The sequence below is a fragment of the Emydura macquarii genome, unplaced genomic scaffold, assembly GCF_026122565.2.
Source record: "Emydura macquarii macquarii isolate MOO-44397 ecotype Brisbane River unplaced genomic scaffold, CSIRO-AGI_Emac_v2 contig_1253, whole genome shotgun sequence".
NCBI lineage: Eukaryota > Metazoa > Chordata > Testudines > Chelidae > Emydura > Emydura macquarii.
In genome coordinates, this window is record NW_027131390.1 from 101,588,308 (window position 1) to 101,610,499 (window position 22,192).

At 41.7% G+C, this 22,192-nt stretch overlaps 1 protein-coding gene across 1 annotated transcript in view; it reads left to right on the top strand.

The window, feature by feature from the left end:
• The window catches only part of ADCY5 (adenylate cyclase 5), a 301,690-nt gene that overhangs the window by 212,677 nt on the left and 66,821 nt on the right, over positions 1 to 22,192 (top strand). Inside the window, exons 6-8 of the mRNA XM_067549629.1 lie at positions 3,762 to 3,920; positions 4,958 to 5,099; positions 17,468 to 17,608. Coding sequence (XP_067405730.1) covers positions 3,762 to 3,920; positions 4,958 to 5,099; positions 17,468 to 17,608 — 442 coding nt within the window. The remainder of the gene's footprint in view (positions 1 to 3,761; positions 3,921 to 4,957; positions 5,100 to 17,467; positions 17,609 to 22,192) is intronic.

The window sequence follows — 22,192 nt, forward strand, 5'->3', positions numbered from 1 at the left end:
GAGACAGTTTTTCCAGTTAGTGTTTCCTCTCTTAATGCATGTGGTAGCCAGCTCATTGAGCTAGCGGCCACAGAGAGAGGGTACATTTGGGACCAGAACAGGCACACAAATGGACCTGACAGTAGAAAGATGGAAGCCTGATTCCACTAGAACCAGCTGGGGCATCTAAATTGTTCCCTCTCCCCCCAACTGAGATAGGTTGCCCTAGACATGGAAAGCATCAGTCCCAAAGGAGAATTTTTTCAGCAAGGTGCAGGCATGTGAAAAGAGGGTTTATCATGGAAATCTGTAACCTTTGTAGACCCCTGGTCATCCTGCAGTAGTTTCCCCCTTTGCTTCTCAAGGGGAGAAATGCTGTCTATTACCCTGATGTGGAAAAGGCCCAATAGGCTGCAGATGTAACGTGGAGGAGGAGGAAAAGGTAGGACAGGATGTGGTGAAACTGCATAAGGACAGTATGACATAGGCCTGTGCACCGAAAGGGGTCCAACCACACCAACTTGGAGGGTGATTAGGATCAGGGCACTGAAAGACGCTGCTGGTGCCACAACTGTGGAGGCTACTGCAAACCCTGAGACTTCAGTAGCAGCGGTAGAGTATGTACTTGGGATGGGGAAAGAGGATCGTGTCCTCCTCTGAACTGCCACAGATCACCTCCTCACACAATCTTCCTGAAGATTGGCACAAGACCAGAGGCTTTGTTTATGGATGGGTGGACTGCTTCTTTCAGACCAATTACTTAGCAGCAAAGAAGTTGGGCTTGATGGTTAATTCACAGATAAACAGCCTGTGCTTCATTGCCTTGACCCTTTTCAGTCATTTACACTGCGCCAAGTGAGTCATCAGGTATAAAGCCACCAGGTCAGAATTGTAGCATTCAACACCCACTTTGCCGTCCTCGTGCAGAGGCGAAAGTAATTACATCAGAGGCAAGGCCTAGTGCTGATAAAGTCCCTTTTGCTATGTTCAAGATATCCTTGTAACTGTTAATAAATCTGAAACGTTTTCTCTGTGTTGCTGAGGGTGGGTGGAGGATGTGGGAAGCAGGGGTAGAGAGAACAGAAAGTCACTTACTCCAGCAAAGAATTAGATTGTTAAATGCCTTTCATCCCAGACAAAGAGGGAACCAAGCTTTAAAGGGAGAGAAGGAGTTCTTTGGAAACCCTACGGTACTAGCAGCCCAGTGTATTTATTTCAAGGCAAAGTGGGTTGCAGTTCAGTAAAGGAGCCAAGACTCTTTAGGCTTCCTCTAGGGTGTGTCTACATTGCAATTAAACACCTGCAGCTGGCCTTTGTCAGCTGACTCAGGCTTGAGAGGCTGAGGCTGCCAGACTATCCAGCTGCACTGTAGACACCCTCCCCCATCACCGGGTCCCAGAGTTTGGGCTCCAGCCTGAGCCCAGGCATCTACACTGCAGTTTTGTAGTCGGTCACAGGCATTTAACTGCAGTGAAGACATACTCCTAAGTGTTACTCACTGAGCCGAGGTTACAGTGATCTCTCAAGGGCTATAGATTCTTTCAAGCTGCCTGCTGTAGAAAGCGAGAGCATTGCTGTTAAATGTAATAGACCGAGTGTTTTCTTCGTAATACATGTTGTTCGAAAAGATGCCTCTTAGCATTTGATGAGATGCTGCCTAACCTGCCCCATCTTTGTACACCACATCGAATCCATGGGATTCTTTACTACAGCCATTGAAAGCAGGTTATTCACAGCTCCCTTTCTATGGCTCTCAAAGGTCAGAAGTGTGAGGAAGCAGCATGTAGAAATAAATGAAAGTACAGATACAATAGTCCAGATGTGCATTGCGTAGGAGACAAGAAATAGTTGATGCATACCAGGCTTAGGAAGAGGTCTCTCAGATGGAAACTCTGCTTTCTCAAACCACATACTTGTGTTCTAAAAAATGAGACAAAGGTGTGGGTGTTTGTTTGTGTCCTTGAAAAAATCCCAATAATAAGGGCGTAATGTACCCAGCACACTAAATAGATACCTTCAGACTTGATCAAGATAAAGTGAAAATTCACTGAACTGAATGAGAAGAGAACTGCAGAATCTTTACATTTCTGGTTTAGATCCTTTAATGCTATAGGAGCTGATCCTGCAAAGGACTGAGCACATGTTGGCTCACAATCAGTGGGAATTGGGATGCTCACCACATCACATAATTGGACCTATCCCCAGTAGTTCCAGCTCTGAGCAGATCAATTAACGTAGGCACAATGGGTAGATAGCACAGTGTAGGAGGACATGTAAGTACCTAGATAAGTTAGTGAAAAGAGAGGCTTATTTTTATGTATATATCTTTAAGAAAACAAGAGGAAAAATAAACAGCCTGTGTTATCAGTTCATTTGGGAGCAATGAGACAGGTTCAATGATAGCTGACATTTTGATTTATTATGGTGTTATTTGCCTTTAGAAACATACCAAGTGCAAGATTGCAGGGGCTTTGCGAAAGAGACCATATCTACCCCTGTGTTTGTATAGCACTTGGAACAATGAGGGCTTGATCTTGATTGGGCTTTTGAGTGCAAAAATCACACTTTTATAGAACCATTTGGTTCCTTCTTTCACCTTAAAAGAATAAGGAACAAATGAAACTAACTTTGGGCCAATTTATTTTATTGTCACTGGGGTATGCAGTCACTACTCATTTGTTGCTCACCTCAGACCTGAGGCTGTGATTAGGACGGGGATTAGAGCATATCTAGTGATTAGGGCAGAATGCACTAGAGAATTAACATCTTCCTTTACATGTAGGGTCCTCCCCAGATCAGGTGTCTTTGCAGGAAAAGAACAAGGCTACGGTCACAACTTAGAGGAGTGACTAGGATTTGCCCTGTGCACAACAGTAAGACCCTGTATTTACTGAAAGTCCAGGATCTGGCCCTTAGAATCAGCTACTCAGGTTGTTCTCTTTGCCCTGCCCCTCCCCTCCTCCCCCCAGACAACAAAGGGAACGGTCAGGTGAGTTTCTCTGTGAAACATGGACATTCTGGTAATGATGTGATCATCAGCAATTATAAGACAGATTTGGCCTGAATTCCCAAATATAATTTCCATGTGAAGAGCTCCCCGCGTAAACTTTTCCCCTAAAAAGGAAAAACCCGGCAAGTACTACAGTGATCATTTTGGGAGCAAACAGAGAATTCAAGGGCTCATTAAAATCACAGTCTGAGTGTCTGTAGCTGCCCACTTGGAGTGAGTGCAGCAGATGTGGTTCTGTGGTTTGCTATGGCTGCAGCTGAAAGCCCAAGGTTTCCAACTGCAGTGGGTATTTCACACACATATCCTGTTTCATCTATGGAACACTTAAGGACTGGTGCCATACAGACACATTAAGAGCTCTGAAATCATTTCCCTTTTCTCTTTGCAACATGCTATTACTTTTAATGAGATTCACAGAGCTGGGAGGTTATGTCCAGCTTTGGTATGGAAACCAAAGACCAAGGCTTCTTGCTCTCACGATCCTAAAGAATTTTTCCATGAGCTCTGAACTTGCAACCAAGTTGAGAGGACATGGACTTATTCCAAGGACACCCCTATCTAATTAGTACTCTGTTAGACAAGCCAGGATATCAAAGTGCAGTACAGCCTGTCCGTTTTCTGTAGTTAAAGTACTATGAATGAGCAGCACTGTGTGTGTGTTTGAATAATTTCTAGGGAATTGTGGATTTTTCACTCTTGGAGCCAAGTTACATCACTGGATATAGGTACATAGTCCCCAGAGACATCTTTCTTTTTCTGCGTCTCTTTTCAGATTGGTCCGGGAGGTGACAGGAGTCAATGTGAACATGAGAGTTGGGATCCACAGCGGGAGAGTTCACTGTGGAGTCTTGGGCCTCAGGAAGTGGCAGTTTGATGTGTGGTCAAATGATGTCACGCTAGCCAATCACATGGAAGCTGGAGGTAAAGCAGGGTAAGTTGTTGCTTCACCAAAGCTGGCATGAATCAATCTACATAATCGTTTCACCTTTGACCTGCAGGAAGGTCTTGGTTATTTGTCTGTCTGGCATAACATGAGTGTGCTACAGAATTTTCAATTTCAACATTCACTGGCTAGTTTATATCCTCTCAACTCTACACTTCTATCCACAATCAGTCTGCAGTCATCCAAGGTGGACATGCCTTATATACAAAGAATGGAATTCGTCCTCTTTGTAATTCCAATGAAATTGATGGAGTGACACCTGGAATGAATGCCTCTGTGTGATTCCTAGCACAGTGGGTCACAGTTAGAGAGAGGTGTAACCATATGCTAATAAAATGTTTGCTGAAGAACATCCTAGATATCATCTGATCATCAGAAGGAAATGTTGTTCCATGTTGGCTCTCTACTTTGGAACACTCTTCCATAAGAGATCCAAATAAATGTACATTTCACTACCTTAAGGACCAATGGAAAACCAACTCCCTGATATAGCTTCCCCATGAGATTATTATTCTACATGTATTTCTACATTTCCTCTCTTCTGGGAGGGAAGAGTAGAAAACGTAAGATCATGCTACTTGGTGACATACTTCTGTAAGGCACTTGGGTACTACAGTCATTAATGTGGTATAGAAAGCTAAATAAAGCAGCGTGTACATGGCATATGTCTTTATCGACCCATGTCTTGGTCATGTTTGCATAATGTGTTTTGGTCGCTGAGCAAACATGTCTATTGTGTGTTAGAGCAAATGAATGAATGGCTGTCTTACAGCCACGGGGGTGCCTATTAATGGATGTAAAATTTGGTTAATGAGTTCGCTCAATTCTATGGAAAAATATTAATGGGCCTGATCCTACCTCCTTTGAAAGGCAAGACAAAACTCTCATGGAATATCAGCAGCGGCAGGATTGGACCCTGAAATGAGCTATTCATTCCAGTGCACAGAATCTGTCACTGGCAGGAATTGGCTTACTAGATACATGATTATTAAAGCTGCCTAACAAACTCATTTATCTCATTCCAGGCGAATCCACATTACCAAAGCAACCTTGAATTATCTGAACGGAGACTACGAGGTGGAGCTGGGTTTTGGAGGAGAACGCAATGCTTACCTCAAAGAGCACAGTATAGAGACCTTCCTGATTGTACGGTGCAGTCAAAAACGGGTAAGAGCAAACTAACGTTTTAGGTGTTTTGGGCAGGTGGCCACCTTCTAGTACCTCAAAGCAGCCTGAAAGCCAGGCTTTCTTGGCCAGTTGAGGATTCTCCCTATGCAGAGAAGTCCTTTACTGGCAGAGGCCCAGTGTAACAACTTCTATGATACCTTCTCTCCTAGCCAGGTGTGTGTCTGGGGGGAGGAAACTTATGGCCACCTTTGCACCTCTTCTCACCCAGTTCCTACCCCAATCACAATCCAGCTGCACAAAAGAATCTGACCTTCATCCTTTTCTTAACCACTAGGGAGATTATTTGGTAACTGAATTTTATGCTGGTGGAAGCTGACAAATTATTAGCCTTAGAAAAACAAAGTTCTCCATTATACCCTGGGCCCAGTACAGCTTCAGCTGCAGCCGTGGAAGCTTTCCCCGTCTGCCCACCAGTGTGCCTCAACCATGAGCTAAAGTGGCCCCAGGAATTAATGAGTGCTTCACTCCATGGTGCATCATTCCTCAGTATATCTGCTGATTTTGCCAGCAAGGTTATCAGTTAGGGCCAGCTGGGACAGCGGATGCCTTTCCACATTGCATGGGACTGAGAACACCAATTCTTTTCACAGAAGTCACTTGAATAAGCAGCACAAGGTAACAGATTTCAGTCGCTGTTGACTTGAGTTGGACTCAAACCAATGCCTCAGGCACCAGTCGCTGGTTCCGCTGTGTGTGTCTTCCAACAAAAAGTGGCTGTGTTGCAACTAGTCTCTATAATCAGATTATGACAGATTTTAAGGCCAGATCATCTAATTGATCAATCTGATCCTCTAATTTCATCTAATTTCACCTGCTGCATAACATAGGTCATAATATTTCACCCAGTATTTTGTGCATCAAGCTCCGAACACCAGTGGACACTGTGTATGCTGTCCAAAGTTCTTGCTAGCTTGTAGAGATGGCCTTGAATCAAAACCCAGTTTTTGAATGATCCTGAATCTGAGTCTAATCGAAAGCCTACAGTAGATTTGAGCCTCCTGAGCATTTGAAAAGTTTTGAACTGGATGTGAATTTTTATTTTGCAGCTGTCTCCAGGTCCGTAATGGGACAAAGCAAAACCCTATTTCAGAACAACCCCAAACTTTGGAACATCTATTCTAACTCACAAAGGAAAGATGGTGTGGTGATTAAAGCACAGACATCTGGGTTCTATTTCCAGCTGTGCCTTAGTCTTGCTGTCTTACCTTGAAGAAATCACTTAACCTATTTGTGCCTCAGTTTCTCCTTCTGTAAAATGGAAATAATGATAAACATGGGCATTATGAGGTTAAATGCACTGTTAGTGACATGCTTCAATAACATGGTGAATAACCACTATGCCTATACGAAGTTAGCTTGAGATCATCACTCACAGTTACATTCTCTCAGGAATGCCTCAAATCACCGTAATGCAAAAATGTAAGAAAATCCATTATCATCCTCTAAGGAGAGAAGCTAATATTTTGGTATCTATCTACCCAAGAGAAAAATCTCTTCAAAGATAATCCATCTTCAGAAGAGGATTAGAGTTTGCAGGGCCAGATCATTATGTCCTACACATCACTGCCTGTAAGTGTGCTACTAAAGCTACCTGAGATATTTATTTACCCTTTACCCTCTTCACTGTTGTTTAGTGTATCAAGTACACAGAGCAAAACACACTTTTGGTGAAGGCCCATGTCCAGGGAGGGTGTGTTGATTTGTTACATCAGGAGAACACACTCACTAATTATCTGGTATGTTTCTGTGGAGATCTGAAGATCTTTCTTGAGATAAGTAGGATGTTGGGACTTCAAAGTATTTTGCAACATTCTGCTGCCTCATGGTGGCTGAGGTGGAGACTGTCATAGAATTTTCCAAAGGCCTGATCCAAAGCACTCTCCATGTCTGCCTCGTTATTCAGGAAAAATTGTCTAGTAGTGGAGTGGGACTCAAAAGTTCTGGGTTCAGTTACTGGTTCTCCAGCAGACTTCCTGTGTGGGGAAGTCATTTAACCTTTCTCTGCCTCAGTCCCCCATGAGTTTCATACTTCATTTCTTCCACCCTATGCCTGTCTTGTCTATTGGATTGTAAGCTTTCTTAGTATGGGTTGGTACAGACTATTACACAATGGGGCCCTGCTCTTAGCTGGGATGTCTAGGCTCTACCATAATGCTGCTACTAATAGTACTCTGATCCTCAGGGGTTCCAAAGCACTTAATATTAAGACTTGAAATGTCCATGTGGGTTAGGAAGTTGTTATACCTCAACTGGGCCCAAAGCAGACTAATGTCAGAGTCCAAGGGAACCCAAGTGTCCTGAATTCTAGGCCTCACAATTCCAACTTCCTCACTCCTACTTCTATAGTTCATTGGTTTGTAATTGGAGCACTGAGCTTGCATCTCTTTGAATCTTTTAAAGCTCTCCGTCCAAATTTAAATGCAGTAGTATCTCAAAGGTACAAACACCGGAGTTACGAACCGACTGGTCAACCGAACACCATGTGAAACCGGAAGTAAGCAATCAGGCAGCAGTGGGGGGATGAGAGTGGGGGAAGAAAGCAAATGCTATACTGTGCCCTATCGCATCTTAAAGGTCAGCACCTCTGAGGGGCAGCCACTTACAGGTAGGAGGTGAAGATGCTGAGGTTCACTGGCATGGCTGTGAGCCCCTGCTGCCGGCCCCAGGCAGCCTGAGCATGCAGAGCAGAAGCAGACTGGGGTCTGCGCTATTTCCTGTAAGCCGCAGGCGCTGTTTCACGCCCCCACCCCACTGAGAGCGGGAAGTTGTTTTCACCACCATCCCCCGTCAGGAGTGGGGCAAGCTTGCAAGCTCAGTTGGAGCCTGGGAAAGAAGCTGTCCTAGCCTGAGCGGCTGATGCTGCAAGGAACTGAAGGAAGCTGCTGGCGCCTAGGATGGGAGCTGCTGCTGTTGCAGCCAGCCAAAGCCTGGCCTGGAACGGGAACCAGAGTCCGAGCTGCTGCCTGCACACTATCCTCTGGAGAAGTTTTAAAGGGCCACCGCCTCTGCACCCGTGCAGCCCAAGCTTTGCCCATGGCTGCACTCGTGGGTCCTGCCGGCACCTCTGGGAGTGCAAGGGGCAGGAGAGGGAGGGGCGCTAGCAGCGGGCTGGCACCGACCCCCTGCCACATGCCTCCTCTAGAGTGTGGCGAGCAGTGCACAGAGCAAGGCGAGCTCTGGGGAGAGGCGGCTGAGGGCTGGGGCTTGTAGTACCAAGGGTGAGGGGCCAGCCTGCCCCCCAGTTCAGCCCAAAGACAAGAAACGGGAATAGGGCAGGGAGCTGCTTGCCAACCAGGCAATGCTGCCCGGTGCCACCTTTGCAGAGATCTCTTTCAGCCTCAGTGGGAAGACACTGACTGCAGGGGACTGGACCGTAATCCTTTGTTCAGAGTTACGAACAATCTCCATTCCCGAGGTCTTCCTATCTTTGAGATTCTACTGTACCTATTTTAATAGAATAAAATGTTATCAGAAGTGAAAAGCATTTTCCCTTTCCCCACCCCCACCCTGCTTAATATTTTGCTAGAAGGAAAGATGGACAAAGTTCCAGTGTTTTACCTTTGCTTCCATTTCCTCTATTTTTAGCTACCTTCTTGTGTATGATTTATTCAGTGAGGTTTTTATTGGAGTCTGTTCCAATAACCTCCATAAAATGTTCATTTAACTTAGTAATGGGTTCCTGTGAGTCGTGTCTGGGTTCCTGTTATTCACACACAGTGTATTGAGTTTGAATAACAACGTTGAGTATGCATCCCGTTGTGGCCCAGAGTAGCAACAAATTTCATATGGCCTAAAGATGTAAACCTTCTGTTTTTCCACCTCGACCAAAAGCAGCGGATGCAGTGGCAGTGCAAACTTCTCTCACCCTCCACTGCTCCACTAACGTACCTCATCTCTGATCTTCAGGCTCCTTCCTGCCAAGAATGGTTGTTTTTGCTGAACAGCACTTCATTAGATGGTTCGGTCACTTGAGGCCAGATTTCTGCAAGGTGGCGATCCCCTTCAACACCCAATTCAATTGGAGCTGCAGGCATTCAGCACCTTGCAACCTAGGACCTCTGTCGACTGCACTGTCCATTTAACCCACAGGCAGATAGTGTTGGATCTTCGTCCATCTCTAGTAGCTGGTTGACATAAGAGGTTAATGAGGCTGCTACTGTTTCCAATGAATGGCATCAGTCCTTCTAGCTCAAGTGGTTGAAGATGATGCTTTTATTATTGAAGGTCCTGTGTTCCAATCCCAGTGTCAGCCCAAGCAAGATCATTTATATCCACATCAGGCTTTGTGATTCTTATTTATTCTTTCCAGAAAACTATTTTTGTTGCAATTATAATTGAGCTAGCTCTTTTTATTTTAAGGAGCTTCTAACTTTCTGAAACTATGACCTTTGGAGCTGATATTTTGCATGCTTAGTCTCAGTTTTTCTGGAAATCTTGAATTTCAAACAGAACTCACATTTGCATGTTCAGATAAAATCAGTCAGTGAGAAAACAGGTTTACCTGACTTCAGTGGAGGGACACTCCTTACCACGGTGATTAATTAGGCCTAGCATGTTTATTTGCATATGCAATCAGTCACAGTTCTGTCTTTTTATTATTATTAAGAAATTCAATGCCAAAAAACCTGGATGAATGCAACTTTACTGTTGATGCAAAATAAAGTCAGGGAATTCAAAGTAGTGAGGCCAGAATTTAAGATAATTAAGGTGCACACTTGTGGACCTAATTTGCATAGAGTTACCATGACTGCCTTTGCAAATACATCCAATTAGCCATTTGGATGAGCAATTTCCCAGTTTACGTGGGCATACCTAAATTGTCTGAATGACTGGCCCATAACTCCTACAGACACTAACTCAGCATTGTCAGGAGTGTAGTTAAGGCATAATGTTAACGGCATACACTGTGATATCAAATTCCATTTATTGTTGCAGTGATGAATCATAACTTTGAATTTCCTGCTGCTTTGTCTGTTTGCATTCTCAACCGCTAAATGAATTCTTTGCATCAATGTAGTTTGCTGTTGCACTGATTAAATAGGAGGAATGTATGTAATATTTCTGTGTTTCAGTGATTTGTACATATATCAAACTAACTTCTTCCTTGAAAATAGTTTATTGAAAGGATGCTACCAACTTGAACTTTTTGAAATTGACTTGTTAAAAAAAAAATCTAGTTTCTTTAAATAACATGTACAGAACTGAAAATATACTTAGGGACTTTTCTGTCCCCTTTGATGCATATAAGGGTCTTTTACTAGCATGGAGGGAACAGGCAGACCCAAGAGTTTCAAAACCAAACCTGTTCAAACCCAGCCCCGTCTCTTTCCTCCCCCTGTACGTACCTGCCTACTGCCTCTTCAGTTTCACTAGCAGCTCTGCTGGTGCAGTTACTGGTAAACGCTTACTTGCAGAACTTGTGGAAAACCTTGCACACTGTGCCCCTCCCCCTCATGCCTGAGTTAAGTTCATGAGTGATGGGGTTATGCTATTGCCATTTTCCCCAAACCAGGGACATGAAGGAATAGCCAAAGGGGCAAAGAGAGACCTCTATGTTGTTCTCCAGAGTCTCCACTTTCATTTGGAAACAAAACAAGTCAACCAACTAACACAAAAATCACTTTAGCTCCTAGGGTACTGAAGAAAGCATTCAAAACGTAAAGCAAGAATAACCGGTGCAGAGATCTCTGCCTAAGTTTGCAGACATCCTGAAACAATAGCATGTAGGTATGATCTTTCCCATTTCTTTCAATGGGGCATGAACTCAGATGCTAATGATGATGCTTCAGATGGCAAGTTGCTATCTATTTCACAGCTCATCCAGGCATCTAAGAAAAGCAAGGATTTATAGTACCTCAACCTTAACTACAGCAGCCATCAACTAGAGAGTGAGAATGTGGACTATCCACAAAGTGCTGCAGAATGCACAAAGTCGGCAAACTTAAAAAAAAAAAAAAAAAAAAAAAGATGTATTTTTCTCGCTTCTCTTTCAGTTGTAGGAAACATGGGTGTTTCCTGTAATAATAGCAGGTACAACATTTTCTGAAAGAAATGTTGATGGTGGCCCCTTAAGTCTGAAATGGCAGAAATGGCTCAACGAGTTCTGGCCATGGCTCCTAGGAAACAATATTCATTCTTCTCTAAATAATGTCCTAGAACTCCATCCAGCTGAATAAGCAAAATGGTCATTTAAATGTTGTCAATGTGACTCTACTAAAACATCTTAGATTGAATGAGTTTCATTGCAGTGAAGTAGGCTTCTATTCATGTAGGTTTACTGCTATGATGGAATTGGTCACACATTAGTATCAGAAATACAATTCACGTGCCACTAGAACAGCAAGGCAATATATGGAGCCACCCTATCGCTGAGTTAGGAATGTCTAGTCTACAGCGCTGACTGGTGGAGTTGCCCAACTGGTAATCACAGATCTCAACAATCCTGTAGATGCAGCCATAGAATAAAGGTGTTTGATGCAACTGATCGGTCTAAGAAAATCTCAACTATTCCTGTGGTTTTGCGATGGTGTTACCATAGCTCAGTGTGTAGGAAATGGTGACGAGAATTCAATAAAACCTCTGGGGAGAAGATTTACGGCCTCTGCAAGCACACGTTTGAAAGTTCCCACAGCAACTTCTGGAGTGTATCCATGTTAAATCTGAAACCCGCATTGCTGTCAGAGAATTTTATGGCTCCTGTCATTATAGGTAGCATCTAAAGCTTAGCAGAATTGAAAGGCGTTGTCGACACTTCTTTTTCTCAATCTTTTCTCATGCATTTGATGACATTTTGTGTATATTCAGTGTCATTCTGGGGTGCAGTCCAGACCAGTGACGGGCCCTGCAACATTGGGTCCCTCGTTGATGTAGTTCCCAACCAGGGCTGGTCACAAACAGCAGGCAGGTCAACCCTTAGCGTTTGTCCTGCTCCAGCCATTCTGACGCCAGCAGCCTGTCAGCAAGGCACCAGCCACACTCTGGCTTCTAGCAGGCTTGGTTACCACTTGCAGGGTGACCCTAACACACTCCCAGACCTGAATCTTGTGTTCTGCAGTGTCCAGCCCTCTGCTGAACAGTTCAGATATTACAGGTCTGTGAGGGGTCATTGGTCAACAACCTGTGACTTTAATTGAAGGTACCAAACAGCTCAGTTTAAACACAACACGGGATTAGTTTAGATTAAAACAAGTTTACATAACTACAAAGAGAGAGATTTTAAGTAAGTAAAGTCAGAAATGGTCACAAGAGACAAAGATCAAATGCTTTCTAGTAGCTAAACATTAAACTAGACTTGGTTCAACATAAAATCCTTAGCACGTGATCACAGCAACAGGGCTGGCCAAATTCTCAGGTCAGGATGCGCCCTCCCGCACCCCCAGCCCTCCAAAATCAAAAGGCTGGTTCCTTTGTTGTCTTAGGTGAAGAGAGAGCGGGAGGGAGAGGTACCCTGGCATGTTTTAGCCCTTTCACTTTTATAGTCCAGTCACCCTTTGAAGTGGATTCTTGTGAGGATTACCCCTCAAAGCAAAGTATATTCAAGCCATAAAGACGGCAATGTGAACTCTGGAGCTGAAGGTGGCCCCAGACTCTTCCATCTCCCCTGTGCATGCTGAAATGCAGGTTTGCCTTGTCTCCTTACTGCTGTCTCAAGGACCCCGTTCATCGCTTATGTGTAAATTAAGGTAAACACATTTCTTTGTTTAGGATAGACATGTTTAATCACTCCTGCCTCGTCAGGGCTGCCTTGTGGTTTTGACATATGCTAGCACGGTCATACCGGGGGACTTCATAACTTTACATGTGATGTTGCTGCATACATATCACCAGGATATTGTTGACCAGCGAGTTGTTAGTTTACAAATGATACCTCACAAGGCATAGTTTGTACAAAGATTATTATACTAGTCTGTAGGGTGTGATTACAGAGGGGTATTCTGTCAAGTCAGTTTTACTGTATAGTCAACTAACAAGGAAGAAATAGGCTACATCTGCAGAGGAGTAGAGGCCCAGATTTTTAAACCTAATCTGGTGTTGATGTGTTCAGCGTCATGATGCCTAACTGATTTAGGAGCATAAAATATAATTTTTCAAAAGAGATTTAGGCACTTGGGAGTCTAAATGCCATAGACAGTTGATGGGATTTAAACTCCTAAGTGCCTAAACCCCCTTTGCAAATTAGATTTAGGCTCCTAAATCTGCTAGGCACTCTGACACCGAACCAAGTAATGCCTACGTATCTTTAACAATCTGGGCCTTAATCTTTTTAAAGGAATTTTTTTTTAAATCACAACTTTACTTTTAAAGATTGCTCAATCAGAAAACTGATTTAAAAAAAAAATTAGTAAATTAAAAAAATATCAGTTACAACTAAGAATCACGTCCATTTGAATAAGAAGTGTGAGCAGCGTATTTTATGAGTGCAAGTGAAATTTCACCACCAGAGGCTTTGACTGAAAAACACTGCCCCACACTGTGTTTTATCTGAGGGTAAAAGCTACAGAATGTGTGGTTCAAAATCCCACCTACACCATTTTGAGGGGAAAAAACAGAAGAGTACTTCACACAGCTTTGGATAATTTATATGGCCCGTGATCTCATGGTTATAAATGACCTCAGTGGTGTGTGTTTACCACAGTTTGTCCTGGCGTTGCTCCAACTCAGAACTGTCAATAAACATGCATCTACTATATGAGGTTTTTTTCCCTTCAAATTAATCACACAATTGACATAATGAAAATTTAATATATTACAGTCACTTGACCCTATCCAGAGGCAAATGCAGCTTACTAATTGGCTGGGTCTGTTCAGTTTATCTGCTTGAATTTTTGGTATTAAGGCTTTGCTTCAGATTATATCTGAGTTTACTAAAACTAACATCATACTGGAACGTGTTTCACATTGGGAAAACTTGTCGCATGTATCATTTATCATCCGTTGACATAAAGGCATTTGTAATACAAACAGATAGGCTTGCTTTTATAGATTTTATGGACTAGATTTAGTGGCCAGCTTTTTTGATTGCTACCGGTTGAAAATCTCTCACAAAGCTGTAATAAAATGTACAGGCAGCGTCACTTTTATTATTCAGAGCAGTAAATATTTGATTGTAGCTACCTAATCTGCTCTTTCTGCCAGTGTTTTTCTGTCATCAGATGACACAGAGCTGTAACTCTGAAAGGAGTTACAGGTAGAGTACCACAAATGATCGTACAGATTAGAAAAGTAAAAGTTCTGTGGCTTTTTATTTTAAATGATAAAAGAGTCACTTCATACTTGTGTATTTTTAGAAGCATTTAAAACACAGCTCTCTTGGAGGTTAGCCAGAGTTTCCATAATGATTGCTAATGTGAAGTTCATCTGGCACAAAATGTTCACAGTTCCAGCTCTTATAGATTAAATGATGCTGGTTTGATGCAGGTGACAGGCATGAGTGAAAGTCATGAGGCTTTTTTCTCCACACCTTCTCTTTCTGTGGCTCCAACAGCTTGATCATGTGTGATTTCATGTAATAAGTAGGCTGTCAATTAATCGCAGTTAACTCAAGCAATTAACGCAAAACAAATTAACTAGATTTTTAAAAAGTAATGATTAATCTCAGTTTTAATCGCACTGTTAATCAATAATGGAATACCAATTTAAATTTATTATAAATATTTTGGATGTTTTTCTACATTTTCAAATATATTGATTGCAATTACAACACAGAATACAAAGTGTCCAATGCTCATTTTGTATTATTTTTTATTACAAATATTTGCATTGTAAAAAAGAGAAACAAAAGAAATAGTATTTTTCAATTCACCTAAGAGAAGTACTGTAGTGCAATCTCTTTATCATCTTACAAATCAACTTACAAATGTAGAATTCTTTTTTTCACATAACTGCACTCAATGTAAAACTTTAGAGCCTACAAGTCCACTCAGTCCTACTTCTTGTTCAGCCAATCGCTAAGGCAAATAAGTTTGTTTACATTTATGGGAGATAATGCTGCCCACTTATTTACAATGTCACCTGAAAGTGAGAACAGGCTTTTGCATGGCACTGCTGCAGCTGGTGTTGCAAAGTATTTAGCAACTACACTAAACATTCCTATGCCCCTTCATGCTTCGACTTGTAGGTTGCACTATCTTTTGTTTATCTTTTTTACAGTGCAAATATTCGTAATAATATAAGGTGAGCATTGTACACTTTACATTCTATGTTGTAATTGAAATCAATATATTTGAAAATGTAGAAAAACATCCAAAATATTTATAATCAATTTAAATTGGCATTCTGTTATTGTTTAATAGCACGATTAACATTGCGATTAATTGCAACTATTTTTTTAATCTCACAATTAATTGGGATTTTTTTTTAATCGCTTGACAGCCCCACTCGTAAGGTTAGCAATGGAATTGAAACTTCTTTGGGGTTGCCCCCACCCCCTTGTGGCAATATGCTAGCAGTACTTTTAATGGGCCTCGGAATCAGTAATGAGATCTGGAGAACCTCGCAGCAGTTCAAATGAAGCCGTGGGGCAGTAGCAACCCCAGGTTGTTACCATCCAGTGGCTATTAAGATGTCAATTACAAACCCTCTGCTACAGTCAGCACCTTTGTTGGCATTCCCAGCAAAGTCGAAGGGGTCTGAGGAGTGAACCATCCACTCAAACACCACTGCAGTTGGTCTTGGCATGGAGAGCCTGCAGTTTATTGGAGGCACTGCCAGTGTGACTGTACCTTTCCTGTGAGTAACAAGGACTTCAGTCCCCATGGCTTTCAATCTAGCACCTTTCCCCAGCACTCAACTTACAAAGGCTTTTTTTTAATTCAAAAATGCATGACAATACGAAACATGACAGTTAACTCTCTGGTTACCATGGAAATTAACACCTGTCATTCTGTGAGAACATGACAGGTGCAAGTATAAGGTGAATGCCTTGGAAACCACAGTGACTGCTTGGGACAGGAAAATCTGTATGGATACTCTATGGACTAACCTGTATCTTCAGCCAAGACTTGAGCTGAACTAGGCTTTGTTGTTTAGAAAAAACTGTGGCTTTTTCTTTTCCAAAATTGTTTTGCTGCCTCGGCAATTCCTGGCTATGAAATCCAAGTTATGCAGCAAAAACTACATGAGTCTGTGCTGGTGCTTGTGCTCAGTCAGATCCAAGAAACCTAAAAAGGTGATCTCATGTGCTAATAAAAAAACAACTTTTCAAATGCTCATTCCAGCAGAACCCCCAAATTCCCCAAGGCTCTCCCATCTCTTAGTCATTATATAATAACATACTTGCAACCACAGCCGTTGTTTTTTGTTAAGTCAACACGGTCAGATCACACAGTCCCCACTAAGCAAGTCTCCTGCTGAAATCCGCATCTGAATGAAAACTGCAGGATTTGATCCTGTACAAGCTACTCCTGCCTCCTCTCTAAAACAGAGGCTGACAGGGGTAGGACAGAGAAAATCCTTTGTTGAAAGATCAATGCTTTTCATTAGCTAGAAAACACCCTCAGAATAAGTACAAAATAATACTGTTTTGCCGCTCCGTAACACCCTGCACTTCTGTTTTTATTGGTGATGGGTCTGAATTAAAGCCCTGGGTTCAGGCATCCCCAACTTTTGCAGCAGTCTTGTGTCAGATCCAAATTTCATAGTTATCTCTTACCACCAAACAACCCTGAACTTTGGGAACATTTCAATCAAAGATAAAATTTGCAGTTAGAATTGAATAGGAGAAAACACCTTTCATCACATTGTACAGTACTATAATTTTCTTCTTAGCAGTTACAAAGTACAGTACCCAGCAAACTTTAACCCCTCCTTTGGCAAGCATCCCCATTGTACAGGAGGGCAGGGTCAGAGCCAGAACTGAAATTTGGCTACTAGTCCTTTATGCAGGTCAGCCCTCTGCCTTTTGTCCTGTACGTTGCAGGCACATTGATTTATGTTTTCCAAGGAACCTGAACACGGTCTCTCAATGAGGAACTACAAGTTAGTGCTTGAATTGAACTGTTCAGTTTCAAGGGAAAAACAGACACCTAGTTTGCACCCGCCAGTGCTGTTTGTGCTCACGAGGGGGAGGGGGGTTATTGTTTACCAGTAAAATGGTGGGCACCAAATTTTGAGTCCTTTCAAATTTTCAGTCTTTGTAAAACAGTCCCAATATGCTTTTATGACACTTGGAGGGTCAGGAAATAAAGCAATAAAGAAATGATCAGATGAATGCTCCTTATTTCCATTGAAGGGTATGATTAGTGTGTTAATGCAGGGGATAAATGATCAGAAATGGAGAAGTCTGGGGAGTGATTGCCAAGTAAATGTTTCGAAATACATTCTTCAATTCTCTCATGTTTTTATTTTAGAAAGATGAGAAAGCGACGATAGCCAAGATGAACAGACAACGCACAAATTCCATTGGCCACAACCCCCCACACTGGGGTGTGGATCGCCCCTTTTACAACCATCTTGGTGCTCACCAGGTCTCCAAGGAGATGAAGAGAATGGTAAGATTTTTTTGCTTTATAAAAATATTTATTATTATTCTTTGTTATTTATAGAGCACTATGGCCTATGTGTGGCACACTCCAAAAAAAAAAAATAGTCCATTCCCCAGGGAGTCCACAGGGAGTCCATTCCCCAGGGAGTTTACATTCTGCAGAGCCAATCCTGCACTCACTTATTACTGGAACTGGTGAACATTACCTTGACATCAGAAGGACAGTAATAGGCATTCCTGGACACAAGTGTTTTGTGGGATTGGGCCCTAGGTTATTTGAGGGTGACTAATACTGAGATGGGAGGTTGAATGGCAAAAGAAAGGCTGCTTTTATTTAACTCTTCACCATGTTGTGAAAACTCACCCCAAGCTGAGTGAGAAGATCAAGTTTTCTACCAAATTTCTGTAGAAACCAAGTTTTTCCAAAATAAATTAATTTCTCCCAGCCCTACAAGTCCATTGCACACTCTACTTTCTGCCAAAGTTTATTTCCATTGCTTTGGTTTGTTTATATAAACCTACTGTAAGTAATGTCAACATTTATACACATTGGTCTCCAAGGTCCCTACTAAAAGGAATCTTTGTCATGACATGCAACTCTCCAAAGGAAAAGTGGCAGCTCCATCACTTGACTCATTTAAGATCGCAGTATACATAGCAATCAAGAATACACTGGAAAGCATATGAAATGGTTGACCTATAGTAATAGGTCTCTAGTTCCTACCCTTCCTTTGGGAGAATTGAATTTGCCAACACAACTTCTTACCAGGACAGTGCTGCTTGTTTGCCGTTCGATAGCGTGGCTTGTATGGCTCATTTTAGGCACCATTGGAGGTGGTGGATCTTTATTTCCCTGTGTTCCCCGTGAGTCAGTTGAAGGAAAAGAAAACACGTTATTTTAATAGGCAATTCATGATAATGTCATTTGTAGTAATTTGCATAGTCAAATTGTTTTCTGAACATTAATTTACTAATTGAAGCTTTTAAAATAGATGAATTTCCTTTAATCGAGCTATGAAGTTAAATCAGGACAAAATTAAAAATGTATCTAAGTTATAAATGAATATGTCTGTGAGATTGTAGAATCCTAGAAGAGTAGTACTGGAAGGGACCTCAATAGATCACCTAGTTCAGGCTGGCACTCAAAGTAATAACTAGACCATCCCTGACAGGTGTTTGTCTAACCTGGTCTTAAAAACCTCCAATGACAGTGATTCTACAATCTCCCTAGGCAATTTGTTCTGGTGGTTAGCTACCCTGCCAGTTAGGAAGTTTTCCTAATGTCCAACCTAAACCCCCCTTGCTATAATTTAAGCCCATTGCTTCTTGTTTATCCTTAGAACTTAAGGAGAACAATTTTTCACCCTCCTCCATGTAACTATCTTTTTTATACTTGAAAACTGTTATGTCCACCCTCAATCTCCTCTTGTCCAGATGAAGCAAACCCAGTTTTTTTCAATCTTCCCTCAGAGGTCTCGTTTTCAAGACCTTTAATCATTTTTGTTGCTCTCCTCTGGACTTTCTCCAATTTGTCCATATAGTTTCTGAAATATGGTGTCAAGTACAAGACACAGTACTCCAGTTGAGGCCTTATCAGCATGGACTAGAGTAGAAGAATTACTATTCGTGTCTTGCTTACAACATTCCTGATAATACACTCAAAACGATGGGGGGTTTTTGTGACAGTATACATTGTTGATACATATTTAGTCTGTGATCCGCAATAAGCCCCAGATCCTTTTCTGCAGTACTCCTTCCGAGGCAGTCATTTCTTATTTTGTATTTGTGCAATTGATTATTCCTTCCTAAGTAGAGTACTTTGCATTTGTCCTTATTGAATTTCATCCTATTTACGTCAGACCATTTCTCCAGTTTGTCCAGATTATTTTGAATTTTAATCCTGTCTTCCAAAGCATTTACAACCCCTCCCAGCTTAATATTATCCAAAAACTTTATAAGTGTACTCTCTATGCCATTACCTAAATCATTTATGTATGTATAATGGCAAAACCAATTGGGAATTGCAAACTATACACGGTTAATTATTTTGCGCACATAACTATGTGGCAAATTGCATATGCACCCATATATTTTTGAAATTGCAGCACTTACTGAGTTAAAGAAGAATTAATGTTTTTGTTTCCACTGTAGCATGATTAGGTATGACTGAGGGTTTCTGCATTTTTCTGCAAACTGCTCATCATTAACATTACACACCAAAAGGCTAAGTTGAAAGAACATTATTCAAGTTGTAATGTTAAACACTCAGAAGTTAGAAAATTCCATCATTAAAATGGCCTGGCTCACAGCAGCTACGAGCAGCCATCCCAGGGAATGTCCAACTTCACCCCATAGTTCTGGGCTGGAGAAAGTGCATTCAGTCACTCTGTGGTGATGGCATGCAAAGTCTGGTCACGCAAAGAGGTTGTGAGAGCCTCAAGTATGCTCAGTGAAGATGGACACTTTGGAGATTTTAACTGATAAAATCTATGTCTTTAAGGAACATGTGCAAACTGTGATTTTTTTCCAAAGGCTTATATCATGACCAAATTTAGGCACACTTTCACAGGCATGGCAAAAGGTACATTGCTGACTCAAAGGCCACTCCTCAGCCAAATTTCAAGTCCCTGCTCCAAAGCAAGGGGGTGCTTGCCCTGGAAAGGGTTACCAGAAATTTTTAACCTGGGCATAACAAATTTTTCCTAAAAACTCAGCCTAAGGCAGATCCCAGCAAGAAAAATTTCAGCCCAAACAATTAGTTTGATGAAGTTATAAGCAACTGAAAACAGGATCTTATAATGGGTAGTATCAAATAACTTTAATAATAGGTGGTGATACCAGACCACCTATAATATCTTTTATCTTCACAATAATGACGCCTAATCCACTTGCATCTCCATAGTCATGTGATCTTGTTTAATGAATGCAGGCTTTTTTCCCTTCCCACGCTCTTTAAATGTAGTTCCATGAAATTGCCATAACACATTATCTCTCTAGCAGTACATTTTGTTAGTGGATGAGCCTATGTTATCTTTCAATAGTGTGGACTCAATAGGCCTGATGGTATTAGGAGATCCTAATCAAGATAGCATGTAATTATGATTAGAAGTTTCTTTTGAATCGGCTTTAAAAAGGTTCTTGCATCATCCTATTCAGAAATGAGGAGTGAGATATGCCAAATGGTATTATGCTTCACGCTGTTAATTACAGTTTGCCACGTCTAGCTAGTTGCTCGGTTGGAAAAACATAATTATTTATTGAAATATCAAGATATCTAAAAAATTTGCTTGCCAATTGCTTGACGGTGGGAGAGAGTTCTGGAACAAGGGAAGACAGTGTCCTATCATGTACCTTACCTTGCAATGACTTTTACCTTTAGAAAGAGTCTGCAGCTCAGAAATTCTTTCCTAGTACATCAGCCTCTATTCCTTTTAGTAGCAGTTAATACTTCTTGGTTACACTGATGGGAGAGTTTAATTCCAGAGGCTGCGTTGTCTACAGATCTTTGTGGCAGATTCACTCCTGAAAATCCATTTGAAACTGACTCAGTTGTGGGGTTTTTTGTATTTTTTTTTTTTTTTTACTTATTTTCAATCCTTGAGGCCCCACTATCACTTTTACATAACACTTTCCTTTTGTTTATGATTCTGTGGCCAAAAATTATACCTGTGTTCTCCATGGAAAGGATCATTTGAATGTCCACCAGGCAGGTAGTTCGCTGTTCCAATCATAGGTGGGATTTTTTTTCTCCCTTAAGATAAATTCCCCTTCTTCAGCTTTGCAGCAGTTAACTTTTGATTTCTACCCTGCCACATGGGCAGTGCAGAGGATGTGTGCGTGGTATAAAACACATATTGAAGCTATTGTATTAGATGCATACGCTGTGTGCGCATTCACACGCTCACACTCTGTCTGTAAACTGTCTGTCTACAGACATAAAATATAGGTGCACAAAAATACATGAAGGTGGACAAAGGTTTTATCGGTACAAGTGAAATGATGTCATGGCTTCAACCTTCATAAGTGACAATGTCATTCCAAACTCCTGAAAATGTACCTTTCTTTTCCATACTACTCACTGTGCATTTTTTCCCAGCCCTCTAAGATGGTATGTAACATTCACATTCAGATATATTGGCCTATTAAAACTGGATTAGTCAAAGAAAACACTGGAGACAGGAATTGAGACTAAAGCAGCAGACACGCCACCTTCCTCTTTACGACCCACTGCTCCAAGAATGCAGTGTATTTTGTAAACCTACAGTTGCACTTACCAGAATAAGCCAACGGGCAGCACTTTGAAATACATTGACACTGCAGTTGAAGTATATTGTGGTGGGGTGCGCGCACGCGGGTGCGAGAGAGAAATACAAACATCTATCTGTACATAGAAGGGCCATACAATGATGTGGTGTGAAGGTTTTATCACCATGACTTCGGGAGTGTTGCATTTTCAGAATGGAAAAATGGAGACATTTTAGTGGTGGCACTTCTTAGGGTGGCCAATCTGTTACACACAAAAGAAACGACACTTTTAAATTGCCTTTCCTCAGCAGATTCAATCTGATTAGTTTTTTTAAATACTGTATGT